This window comes from Falco peregrinus, chromosome 2 (assembly GCF_023634155.1).
Source record: "Falco peregrinus isolate bFalPer1 chromosome 2, bFalPer1.pri, whole genome shotgun sequence".
Lineage (NCBI taxonomy): Eukaryota > Metazoa > Chordata > Aves > Falconiformes > Falconidae > Falco > Falco peregrinus.
Window position 1 is genome coordinate 94836501 of NC_073722.1, and position 13196 is coordinate 94849696.

At 40.1% G+C, this 13196-nt stretch overlaps 1 protein-coding gene across 5 annotated transcripts in view; it reads left to right on the plus strand.

The window, feature by feature from the left end:
- Nucleotides 1-13196, plus strand: part of HECTD4 (HECT domain E3 ubiquitin protein ligase 4) — a 77833-nt gene that overhangs the window by 49427 nt on the left and 15210 nt on the right. For all 5 annotated transcript variants that reach the window (XM_055794929.1, XM_055794931.1, XM_055794930.1 and 2 more), the window contains 18 exons: nt 133-248; nt 1138-1241; nt 1522-1683; nt 1805-1953; nt 2228-2307; nt 2434-2597; nt 3137-3374; nt 3815-3951; nt 4121-4247; nt 4868-5005; nt 5140-5276; nt 5449-5609; nt 6193-6374; nt 7789-7994; nt 8302-8432; nt 8656-8861; nt 9819-9998; nt 10322-11625. In XM_055794929.1, the coding sequence (XP_055650904.1) occupies nt 133-248; nt 1138-1241; nt 1522-1683; nt 1805-1953; nt 2228-2307; nt 2434-2597; nt 3137-3374; nt 3815-3951; nt 4121-4247; nt 4868-5005; nt 5140-5276; nt 5449-5609; nt 6193-6374; nt 7789-7994; nt 8302-8432; nt 8656-8861; nt 9819-9998; nt 10322-11625 (3922 nt within the window). The remainder of the gene's footprint in view (nt 1-132; nt 249-1137; nt 1242-1521; nt 1684-1804; nt 1954-2227; nt 2308-2433; nt 2598-3136; nt 3375-3814; nt 3952-4120; nt 4248-4867; nt 5006-5139; nt 5277-5448; nt 5610-6192; nt 6375-7788; nt 7995-8301; nt 8433-8655; nt 8862-9818; nt 9999-10321; nt 11626-13196) is intronic.

Here is a 13196-nt window from a genome sequence, read left to right on the forward strand (position 1 = left end):
GCAACCAGGCAAAGAAATAGATCAGTTGGCACGCTGTCTTTTAAAATAGTCTTGAATTCAGTACATATAAAGACAACTTTGAACTCATTGTATACTTTTGTAATGCTTTAAATGTATTATTTTTCCATTAAGAGCATGCCTGGTGATGGCTCAGCTGTTAGAAGACAGCTCGTTCTGTGAAGAATTCATTCAACAGTGTCCAGCTGCTGTAGAAGTTCTTAATTTGGTAGCACAGGAGTGCAGCCCTGGTAGGTATTCAACATCATCTTGAAGCTTCATTGTCATATTCAGTTCAGAGACATAATAGCTTTTAAATTCGTGTCAGTGTTTTGTCCTCCAGCTACTTAGAGTTTGGTAGCTAGCACAGTACAGCATGCCTTTTCATAGCCACAGAGCTGTAAGAGTAGGTAATAATCAGACTAAATAATTTTAAATTAGGCAAAAAGTTTAAGCCAGGACATGGTTATGCTAGATGCAAGTCCTGGGACTAGTTCTCCGCTACTGTGCTTCTGAACCCTTTTCCCTTTTCTTGCTTCCAGTGTAACCTAGTCTGTATTCCTTGACATTATCACTTACATGTTTTCTTTTTTTGACCTTTTTGCTTGCTTTTGTGCCTTATGATTGAGCTCTTGATTTCCTTTCCCCTTGTTTAAGTATAAGCAGTGGGCCCAGCAGAAATCTTAGTTCAAGGGCAAGACTTAGAAACGTGAGAGCCTTTCATTGGAGGAAAAGTGGCTGAAGCAAAGGATGTTAGGGTCAGAACCAAGTGGATTTCAGTATGAGCTCCAGTGTAAAAGGGTGCATACTGTTTTTTTTTTTTTTTTTGACAGGCATAAATTCTTTTGACTTCCTGCTTTTGCAGGGTCACGAATTTGCTCACTGAAATGGACTTTATATCTGAATTAATGTTATTGTCTTTGCTTGCCAAATCTAAATTAAACATGAGGAAAACAATTGCTTACATACGTTAGATTTTGTCCTTAATTTTGTTGATTAGCTGACTGAGACTATTTGATGACAGTCTTAAAATGAAAATGGTCATATTTGTTTCTCTTCACTGGTATTAAGATTGCACTCTTGGACTCAAGTAACTAATTTGCTTGGAACCTCATAACTTGATTTGGTTTGTTCTTACAGGGGAGAGGCTCCTTGTTGTAGAAATGCAGTGTGAAAGGTTACGAATGTTGTATCGTGACTGTGCTCGACCTCCCCCTCCTCCACTCCAAGCAGACAGAAGACAGGTGAGCACAGAAGCAGTGCTGAGTCTTCTGCCCCTGGGAAATGAAGCCAGCCAATGAGTGCAGAGGGTCTGCCTGGGGTGTTGGAGCCCAGCCTGGTTGGATTGTTATTTAAACATTTCATTTAAAGGGAATTTCTGTAATGGGATGTGACTTGAGTGCAGTTGTGGTTGTTGCATGTGTTGTATTAAATACGCACTTCATAAAAAAAATGTGTCATTGGATTTCAGTAGATGAATTCAACTGTAATTAGCAAATAATAATGCTCTGTTCCTGTTTGTAGCCCAAAGAAATCACGTGGAGCCCATCAAGAGTGTTTCCCCCTGTGCGAGCTTGCATGTTTTCATCTCATCTCACAGCTGTGACCTTTTTGGCTGATCCTAGCGCAGGTGGGGGACTTCCTCGAGGCACGTTTATCTATGCCACTTCACCAGTTCCTGTGCAGGTAAGAACTCAAACTGTACAACAGTTGTGCCATTTAATATTTAATAGTGCCTGAAAAGAAAAAAAATTGTCTATTTTAACTGTGTTTTGCAAAGAATTTTAAAAATTATTTTTATTTCTAGGCACCATCGTTCTACTGGGAAATTGAAATAGTTTCCTATGGAGATACAGATGATGACACTGGACCAATAGTTTCGTTTGGATTTGCTACAGAAGCTGAAAAACGGGATGGTGCTTGGACAAACCCAGTGGGCACTTGTCTCTTTCACAAGTATGTTGGAGATGTGCATCAAAAATCATGGTCTTGCTCAGTACGTTTGTGAGGTCCTTAGGGAGGAGTACTGTGAGCACACTGTAGTAGGCAACACATAGTTTTAACTGGAATGTTAAAATTATGAACTAGAATATCTCCTTTTTGAAATAAGGAGAGTTGACATACCATTTTTTTGTCAGTATCACAGTTACCTAGTTTTCAGCTGGTAGCAAGTTTTAATCCTTTTTTGTTTCAGTGCTCTTTTTAATGTTCTTGTTGTGTTACTTCTCAGCAATGGGCGAGCAGTGCATTACAATGGCTCCAGCTTGCTGCAGTGGAAGAGTGTTAGATTGGATGTGACTCTCTCTCCTGGTATGTAAGAATACAGATAACTTGTTGCTCTGGTAAATCAGAAAATCCTCTAAATGTAGAGGAAATGGTGGATGAGAAAACTGGTTAAATCCATGGTTTTCTTTTGGTGATTATATTTCTCTACAGGTGATGTAGCAGGAATTGGATGGGAAAGAACAGAAGGAACTCCACCCCCTCCAGGGCAGCCAGCTAAAGGCAGAGTTTATTTTACGTATTGTGGGCAGCGGCTTGGGCCGTATCTAGAAGATGTCTCTGGTGGAATGTGGCCAGTTGTCCACATTCAGAAAAAGGCAAGTTTTTAACAAAAATATGTTCCTTGATATATATTCTTTCAGAAAAATTAAAAACTTTAGCTAGAAAGTATTGAGGCTGCTTACCTATCTATAAAAAAGTAGAATGATGGTTTTTGCTTTTATTGACTTAGGTTGAGGTATCCCACTACCATTCCCAGGTGCATATATGTTTTGTCATTATTTTGGATTTTTTCTGCCCATTAGGATACTAATGTGCAGCCAGCTTGGTGAGATCGCATTGTTCTGTACTAGTGGCCCTTCCATTAGTATTCCTTCCCAGCAGTGGCCTTGCTTCAAAGCATACTAGCTAGGTATGCTGCATCTTGAAGCTAGAAAAAAGGCACGTTCAAAGTTTGTGTTTAGAAGCTTTAATAATTTCCCTGCTGCATCCAGTTTTATAGCTAGCAATGCTGGGAAAACCATATGGCATGGAGATGTGATCAGCTTATACCTTTGGGTGACTTTTTTGAAAAAAGCAAAGAGAAGGATCAAAACAATCCATAACTCGTCTTAATGCTTTTATGTGCATCTTTCAGAACACAAAAGTCCGTGCTAACTTTGGATCTCGCCAGTTTGCCTATGCTGAAGGACAGGCTCACAGGAATGCTGCCGATCTCTGTATCGACCTGGCTGAAGAAATAAGTGCCAACTTTGAAGCATTGCCTTTTGCCATGGCTTCTGATAGTGATAACGATGCTGGCACCAGCATAGCTTCTGATCCTGGGACCCATGGACCTCCTTGTAGAATTGCTGCTATTGCCACAGCTCAACAACGTAAAGTGATGATTAAAATTTTCTTTAAATATCTTTCAAGAAAAATTTCAATCAATTAAATAGGATTTAAGCAGATCCTGGCTGCAGTCCTTAAGTACTGCCTGTTTATGTAAAGCAATACAACAAGCATTGTCAAATACATGCTTGCTTGCATTTAGACAAGGCAATTAAAAATTTTATACTTTAGTCTTTCTTTATGTGGATGCACAAATTGTTCTCAATTAATGCAACTACAATGGGAAATTACCTTACTAGGGCACTGAGTACAATAAGATGGTATAGTTAATTGAATCAGCCAATTGGTTATGCTCTGACAAAATGCATTACGTTTCCACAGACTGATTGGAGACCATGGAATGCAATCAATCTCAGAAACTTCATAGAACATTTTTGCATGCCTTCCGGTGCCTTATCTCATTATTTTCATGTGTGTTTTGCAGAATATGACAGTGACACATCTTGCCACTATAAAACAGAACTGAGCTATGAGAATTTTATCACATCAGGCCCCGATCCTCATCCCCCTCCTATTGCAGATGATGAAAGTGATGATGACGACGACGATGATATTCCTCGGGTGAGAAACGTGGCAAGTTCTGTCTGCTACAACTTGTAGTACAAATACAGATCTTGTTCAGATTTTTAGGTTTTGCTACACAAGCGTTTTCCCTACTTCCTTAAGGAAAACATAGCTACTGTTACCTTTTCTTTCTTCTTGGTGTTCTAAATAACTTTTGTCTTTGTAGGAGGATCACTATGCCCTGTTGGTTAAAGCCTGGGAAACTAAAGTTTTCCCTACAATTAGAAGAAGATTCCGTAATGAGGCTGAGAGGAAGTCTGGGTTGGATCAGATTAAGGGAGCTTTACAGTTAGGTATGGCTATGTTTATTTCCAAGTACGTTGTTTATATGATGTGCAACAAGTGTGAAGATAAGACCTGTGTTTCTGTTATGTTTTACTGTATTCAGGGCTGGAAAACTTAAATTAACGAAAAAAGTTCTCTTGCTGTTTTTGTCAAGTGCTTAGAATTTGGTTGGGATTATTTTTTTTGTAACACTTTTAACTTCAGTTGGACTATTTAAATAGGGAAAATGGCTTTAGAAGTAGTGGCAGAATTTGTTGTGCTGTTGTGAGGTGGATACATAAATACTTGGAGGAATAGTTTGAGAAGTTATCTACGTGCATTTTCTGTCTATATCAAGGCAAAACTTCTGAGGAACACTTCAGTAAGGGAGGATTAATTAATTAAATTAATACAGGACTGGCAAGACAACCTGTTTGTGGGAAAGTCACAGTAAGAGCAAAGTAAGAATTCTGAGCCCTAATGAGAAGCATACAAGTGTGTCTCAGGAAAGCTCCACTCCCTATCTTATCAGCCTGACTGAAAGACTATTTAAGTAATCAGATAGCTCATCTTTTCATGTTGTTAATGAAAATAAGAAGTTACTTCAGGTGACTGGGGAAAATAACTAGTGCTCCTTTCTGTCTACCAGGAATGGTTGATATAGCACGACAAACTGTAGAATTCCTTTACGAGGAAAATGGTGGCATCCCGAGAGACCTCTACCTTCCCACTATTGAAGATATCAAAGATGAAGCAAACAAATTTACAATTGATAAAGTACGAAAAGGTAAAATCAGCAAAAAATATCTTAAGGGGAAAATAAAAGCCAAGGGGCTCTAGCACTTGGGATCTACTGCATACATTGTTATATCTGAGGAAAAATGCTCTATCTTAAAATTTTTGTTGTCCCTTTCTGACCAGGTCTCACAGTGGTGACTCGCTCTCCTGACAGTAACAACGTTACCAGTAGTGCTGTTGGAACAGCTTTACCCAAGTTTGCTATTCGTGGGATGCTGAAAACATTTGGTCTTCATGGTGTTGTTCTGGATGTTGATTCAGTGAGTAAATATACAATGGGAGGACTTTTAATGTATTGGCATCACACGCCTGTGAGCAAATATGATTAAGTGTACTAAACTGCTTGGAATGCTGATTTGGTGCTCTTTTTGAAGGAAAAAAATATCATCGTTACTGTGTTTATTGACAGTAGTGTTGGTTTTGATGTTCCAGGCGAATGAACTGGTACAAGTAGAGACATATCTCAGAAGCGAAGGAGTTCTGGTAAGATACTGGTATCCTATTGACATGTTGGAAAGGCCACCGGCTGGTTATAGGAGGACTGCAACAAATGGATTGGTTACCCTGGATAATACCAATATCCAAATTCACAGGTAAAAAAAAGAAATGCAGTTTAGAAGGCATCTGTATTATCTGATTTGATCTGTAGCATTTCCTATAGTATATTTATCTACTACAACCTTGTTTTAAGCAGTAATAAACTTCTGAATTTTCTTGTCCTTGTTGGATTAAAGCTGACAAAGATTCTTTAAAACTCCATGTTTTAACGGGTAGTGGAGTTTTGATTTTTTTAATTTAATTTTTGTCATAAAGCAAACTTATTGTAATTGTCTTGTTGAAAGGATTTTACTTACTCATGTGAAAGTGGTTTTATATGTGCTGGTCTCACAGCTGCCTGCCTTGAAGCTTGGGTTTCTTACACCATCAGGCAGTTGCTGTCTAAGAGCTCAAGAACTCTTGACTGATTTTGTGGAGAGCTGGCTTCTACTTCAGGTGCCTTAATTTGGTACCAGGATTAGATGGGCTGAGTGCCATCTTAAGTGAATAAGAAAGATTTGGGTCTACTTGAGCCTTTTAAATAATTAAGTACATTTGGATTCAGGGGCAGGTTGCTGGATATGGCTTATTTTAAGTGTGGTGGAGCAATTTTATGTTTTGTTGTTTGTGTTTTCCTAGAGAGCTTTTGCGAAGTGAAGCTTCTCTGGCCAAGCTATACTGCCGCATGGCTCTCCTCAATATTTTTGCCCCCAAATCTCCACATATGTTTACTCGGCTGTTTCATATTCCTGCTATCCGTGATATCACTCTGGAGCACCTGCAGTTGCTATCCAACCAACTTCTTGCACCACCTCTTCCTGGTAAACACTAATATTTATCACAGCTCTTTTTTGGTATAATAGTTTCTGGGAACAAAAAAAAAATATTAATTTGGCATTTATTGATTAGTTAATAATGGTATTTGAAAAAAAGTCTCAATGGACTCCTGACTGTAGTGATAGGGTACTAAACTGAAATTCTTGCTCATGATCTAATTAAAGTGTTCAAAAGAGTTCAGAGTCCTTCCTAAGAGTCTATTCAGTGTGCCTCTGTCCCTTTGTCATCGGTGGACTTCTCTTTATTGGGGGGTGGGGGGAGTATCCGTATGGGATACTTGTAAGGAACTGAGAATGTTTTATAGTTCAAATCCAGGGTAGTAAAACTAAATGCCAGTTGGGTCTCGTAGTTTTCAAAATTCAACTCTTCTTCGTTTCACAAAGTGGTTTGTCCTTTTCCTACTGGAATCACAGATCTGGTTAGAGAATGTATGTGCTGAATCATGGAAAAGGAATCTTTGGCTAATTCAAGTGAGTGTTAACAAAGACAATTATTGTGACAAAGCTATTCTGCATGCAAAGGAATGTGTGTACCGTGGCTGGAACATAAGGACGAAGTAAGAAGTGCTAAATATAGGTTATTAATAATTAAAAGTAATTATTTACTATTGGAAAGTGTCTGGTTCCCTCCTCCAATTACTTTGAAACTTGGCTACCTCTAACAGATGCCGCATTGTAAAAGATCCTCTTGCAGAGTACAGCACTACTTTGCATGGCTTTGAGAATAATTTCACCAGCTTTTATTTAGTTTTCCCTCTTTAAATGTTTAATTCAAGTCCTGCTAATACGTACAGTTTCCAAACTGGCATTCTGGTGAATTGCCTACTCCTTTCTGCGCTGCACTTGGTTTTTTTTCTTTGAGTTCTTCCATTAGCTCCAGAACGACAGCCATGAGATGCTGGGGCTTGTGACCCACTCGGGGCTGTCCAAAAGCTGTTTTGTTTATATGTGGGGAAAGCTTGAAAACATACAAAGCAGTTTTCACCTCATCTAGAATGAGTGGGGAGGAGAGTACTTCTGGACTCTTGTCCTCATTGTAGTTACGCGGTAAATTGAAATACGCCTGCCTTCACACATGGGACAAATTGAGGCAGCTGTGAACCCACAGCTCTATGTCTGGCAGACCTCCCTGAGGGGTGGCTTAAGGCAGGTGAAGAACACAGCTGGCATTTAGGGGGCCATCCCATCTGCAGCCAACTACATTGGGGGTGCAAGTCTAGTCCTGGGTGGATCCTTTCTACTGCGGACCTATGGGAGGAGTTTTGCACTTGCTCAGGAGTGAAAATAGAGGCTTGTAATCTTCCAAGTTTTTTTAAAACTTCCCTTTCCACTATCTGTTTTGCAGGCAACATAAACACATTGAAGTGATCTCTGAATTTGTCATATCTTTTTATTACAGATGGAACAATCAGTTCAAGTTCTATTCTTCTGGCCCAGTCCCTGCAACACTGCGTCCATTCCCAGAACTGTGCCGCCACGGACCTCTTCTACCAGGGCAATTCACAAGCCATCAGAGAGTGGCTTACTGTTGCCATTACTCGGACGCTGCATCAAGGAGAAGAGAGTCTGTTAGACCTCACTAAACAGATCTGCTCTTTTTTGCAGGTAAAGTACTTAGTAATGTTTTTCTGAGAATTGTTGTTTTCCTTCATAAGGAGCCCTTGCCTTATGTGTGATTGTAACTTCCATAATACTGTCTCTCACACTGAATTGTTTCTCTGGATGAATTGTATTCCTATTCTGATCATAGCGGGCGCGCTGAAGACTCAATCAATAGCGATCCTCTGGATCATATTAAAATGGAATGGCCTCACACTATGTTGTTATTTACAATGCTATGCTTGAAAAAAGAAGAGGGAGATGGTTTGCTGCTGCTGCTTGGGGTCTTTCATTATGAAATGTTATGTTACAGACGGCACCGGAACAGTTCCCTGCTGAAGAATTCCCAATTTCAGAATCCAAAGTCAACATGGATGTTAATTTTCCTGGGGCTGCGTTTGTAATTGTGTCCTGTAAGGAAAGTCAGTCTGGATTCCGCAAAGAGTAAGTAATTGAGGGAGCAAGAGTGGCAAAGATTAAAGATGTGACTGTGAGCCTCTGTGAGCCTCAAGTATGTAGATGCTCATTTTCTTAAAATTTTTCTCTTCTCAGACTGATTTTCTAGGTGGTGGGATAAATACCGCAGTGTTTCATCTTTCCTTGGTTGGGCTGGGATTTTTAGTAGCTAGTTACAGTCTTAACTGAACTGTTCTTGCTCTTTTCTTAGTTCATCGCTGTATAAAGCTCCTTGGGCTCGAGTGCTTGTCTACGGGCTTGGGCATAAAGTTAAGAGGAATGGTCAGTTAAACCTGATCGAAGCAGTGTGCTATCCTCGAGATGCCTCTCCAACCAACACAGGCCTAACGCCTCCCCCAACAACCAATCAGTACCCCTCCGTGATCACCCCTACAGACAAGGTTCACATCAAACTAGGTAAAAATAAATAAATAAAATACAATTTCAAAGCCTTTTAAACTGTCGTCTCAAAAGAGACATGAGCATCATCGTTGCCTCTGTAGGACCTTGCTATATTGTCACCAGTCTTACCATGGGTTGTGACTTTTTGTACAAGTTTTTAGATAGTGTTTTTGTACAAGGTATTAAGAAATGTATCCTAGCAATCATTCTTAACCAAGGAAGTGTGGTTTTATAAAAGTTGGAAGCCACTTGACTCTGATAAGACTTCTGTTAGTTCTGTTACCTCTATCAGGATCTGCTTTTTTTTCTGATTTTTGTGTTCTGGGAGTTCACAATGCAGTGGTTTTGAATATTTCTGCAGTGTTCCCGTTGATGCTATTGCTGTTTGACATACTGTGTTTCAGGTGGAGATTAATTATTTCTTTTGCTTTTGTAGGTGATTGTGTGGACCTTTAATAATACACAGAGTAATCTATATGCAGTATAGTAATACATAGGTCATCCCAGCTTCTCAAGCAAGAGCAATCATTAATATTCTTTTTCCTTTTGCAGCCTAAGGGAGAGTGATTTATTTAGAGCAGTGAAGGTGACTGACTGCAGTAAACTCTGAAAACTTTCCATTGGAGGTTCTTAAATTCTTTTGCTCAACTACAGTGTCTCTGATGTTTTTCTCAATACTGATCAGACACATCATACTACAAATAAATGGTTTTGTGAAAGTTCTACATGTATTTAGATGTGTACAGGCTAAAAATACTTCTATTTCGTATGTTATCTGTATATCTATAGATTATATCAAATTATAGATAAACATTCTTACTTGTTTATTGCAAGGTACTTAATAGAGAAAATTCTCACAATTCTCACTTAGCATAAATTTAGCCTCAAAAAAATCCTAAAAGATATGTTCCTACTTTTACTTTACAAATGCCTAGAGTCATGGTAAGTGTTTTCTTTGTCCTTTTTGCTTAGGAGTGTCTCCTCCTCCTGGAGCTGTGTTAGTCTTGCATTCTCTTCCCCTGGAATTCCCCCTGGCAATGGCATTCACAGAACAGCTGTTAACTTGGAAATTGGAAGATGGGGATGGAAAATCAGAAGACGAACTGGATACTATTCCTGCTTCAGTTCTTTTGCAAGTAGTGGAATTTTTAGGTGAGAATGCAGTATTTGCTTAGTAATGAGCACCAATAATGTGTTGGCTCAGATGGAGACTTCAGAGTTTAGGAAAAAAAGAAAAATTACAGTCATGAAGTACTCCTGAGCTCTTCCATTACATTGAAAATTTCTTCAAACTCCAGAAATTTTCTGTTGATAGGCATTTCTTGGAGTAGCCTTCCTGTCTGTCTTACTGCTGACATACAGCCATTGAAATGACCTTTTCTTCTGCTTTTTTTAATGTTACTCTTGCAATTCATGTTATAAAGCTCCTAATAGTGAAATACTCCTGACTCCCATGTCTTTCTTGCCGCACTCAGGGAACTTTCTCTGGACAACTGACATGGCAGCATGTGTGAAGGAATTAATATTTCATCTCTTGGCTGAGTTGCTTCGCAAAATTCACAGTCTGGAGCAGAAAAAAAATCCAGCGGGATTGTCGTCTTCTATTGCCCTTCAGTTAAATCCCTGTCTAGCTATGCTTATGGCCCTACAGTCAGAACTTCACAAGTTGTATGATGAAGAAACACAAAACTGGGTGTCTGGAAACGCATGTGGTGGTTCTGGTGTTGGAGTGGCTGACCAAGGAAGATTTTCAACATACTTTCATGCTCTGATGGAAGTCTGCCTTGCTGTTGCAGAAGTAACCTTACCTATCAACATGAGCGTAACAGCTAATGTGATGTCTTCAACCAGTGCCCCAAATCTTAGTGACTCTTCATCCTCGTCTTCATCTTCTCCAGGACAGACACCACAGAGTCCAAGCTTGCTGTCAAAGAGGAAAAAAGTCAAAATGAAGCGGGAAAAGACATCATCTTCAGGCAAGCGGTCTTCATCCAGAGCAGCTGAAACAGATGCTGCGATACTCAGTATAGGAGGAAGCAAGCCTGAGGATATGTTATGGTTTCATAGGGCACTGACTCTGCTTATAATTCTCAGGCACCTAACTAAAAAGGATCCTCAAGGACTGGGTGTGACAAACGATGCTGTAGCAGATGCATGTCAAGCACTAGTAGGTCCCACAGCCCATAGCCGCTTGCTAGTCATTTCTGGAATACCAACTCACTTGGAGGAGAGTACTGTCAGAAGTGCAATCAGAAAGGCATGTAATGCACACGGTGGAGTCTTCAAAGATGAGATCTACATCCCTTTGCAGGAGGAGGATCCCAAAAAAATCAAGGACAAAGCAGAAGGAGGAGAATGCAGAACGGAACTGGAAAAACCAACTGTTTCAAGTAGTGCAGACAGTTTGGATATCAGCAGCTCTAGCAGTGTCACACCTGCCATGAGCGTTAGCGCTTCAGCATCTACCAGCCAGGCTTCCCTCTGCAGCTCACAGGGTATATCTCGGACCGTTAGTGATATCTCAGTTGACCAGTTTCAAGCTGGACTGGAATTGGCCATCCCACCAGGACTGCTAGAACCGCATGTTGTTTCCAGCCAGGAGAGTCTGGATCTCTCACACTGCAGTACCGGCAGCCTTGGTAGCCTCGGCAGCCTCGGGGAACCACTTGACAATGTAGAAACAGCATCTGTGTCTGATGTGGGGTCGATGTATACAGTCACGTCTCTGGACAACCAGCCACTTCTGTCACGGCCCATCAAAGGTTTTGCTGTAGTAGAGGTAATAGCCTTCAAACAGGAGAGGGTGCCTTTTTGGTCAGTTTTTTCGGAAAAAATGAGAGCCGATTCTAGCAGCCTTTTTTTTTTTTTTTTAACTTCTGGCTTTGAGAAATACCGTGCTTTGTTTTGTGTGTAACGCCATGATCTGACTGTTAAGGAAAGTGTGCTGTATGTTTTCTTCCGTAAAGATTCTTCTGCTTGATTGAGGCCACAGCTTGAATGATGGAGACTGAAAGGTTAGCAAGGTGTAGCTCAGCATGGTCATGGGTGCAGGATAAATGTATGTCAATGTGCATGGAGGGCTAAGGAGCCTAGAAGTTCTCAGCTTCGACAGAATGGCTGAGGGACACAGAGCTTAATTCTTCATTGACTTTCTCGGTAGTCTTTCCGGACTTCATTCACAGTCTCGGAAGCATTCACTGTCTCTCAGAAGATAGAAAGGACCCAGTAGTGGAGTTACCAAGTAGCAATTTTAAAACAGAAGGAAGTATTCCTGCGCTTTCCAAGTTGTAGAGCTCATTGCTGCAGGGTGTTGCAGAAGAAGGGATTAAGTTCATGGAGGATGTGCCAATAGGTAGCTGTTAAGCACAGCAGTCAGTGCAGCTTTCACCATAGGATATATTTTAAACTGCTGATTTCTGGAGGCTGAGAGAATATAGGAAAAGATCTATTTCCTCTTTCATGTAACTTTCTTCAAAGGTTTCCTACTGGTTACTGCTGGAGATAAGTTTTGAGATGGGTGGCCCTTTGGTTTGACCCTCAAAGCAATTATTTAATGTTTAAGGACTGTATTTTCATGTTTTAAACCATCTACAGATCTCTCTATTAAGTTACTTTAGAAGAGATGATAAATTTTGCTGATGTCTGGTTCCAAATCAATTCCTAAAAGCTTTGTGGGTGGTTGTCATTAATGCCACATCGCTCCAGGTTTTTGGCTAGGCACAAGAACCCTTCCTCTCACACAAATCTGCATACTGCAGATTTATCAGCAGCTTGCAAAAGCCATTTCTGATAGCATGTGAATGTAGAGACAGATTTTTGCATAGTCTGAGATTGTATCAGTTGCCCTTTTAGAGGAAAATCAGCTTATTCAGATAGAAGAACTTCTGTTGCTATTCTTAAGCTACTAATTGACGTGAAGACACTAGAGCTGAAATAAACCACAAAGCGTGTACAGAAAGCTGTCAGTGTATTCACATTGAAACCTACTCCAAGTCTGTAGTTGCTCCAATAATGATGCATAGTGGTTATTCTTGGAATCAAAGGAAGTTATTGTTCCTGTTCCCAGTTTATGTAGCTGAGACTTCAAGGCCTGTGCTAATTTAGATCTATTTTTCTAAATGGAGAATCGAAGCAAGGACAGCAGAGTGGCAAATACTGACAGGTTACCTATTTGAAACTTTCAGCTTCCTATCTGATATTTCTTAGGGCTGTCTCCAAGCTAAGAAATGGAATAGCTGATTGAGAGCTGTTCCTGATTAACTCACAGCATGGTGATTTCAGTGGCCAGATGTTCTTAGAAGGGATGTTTTCTAGGCTGAACCTGAATTCTGGTATCAAATTATTGAAACA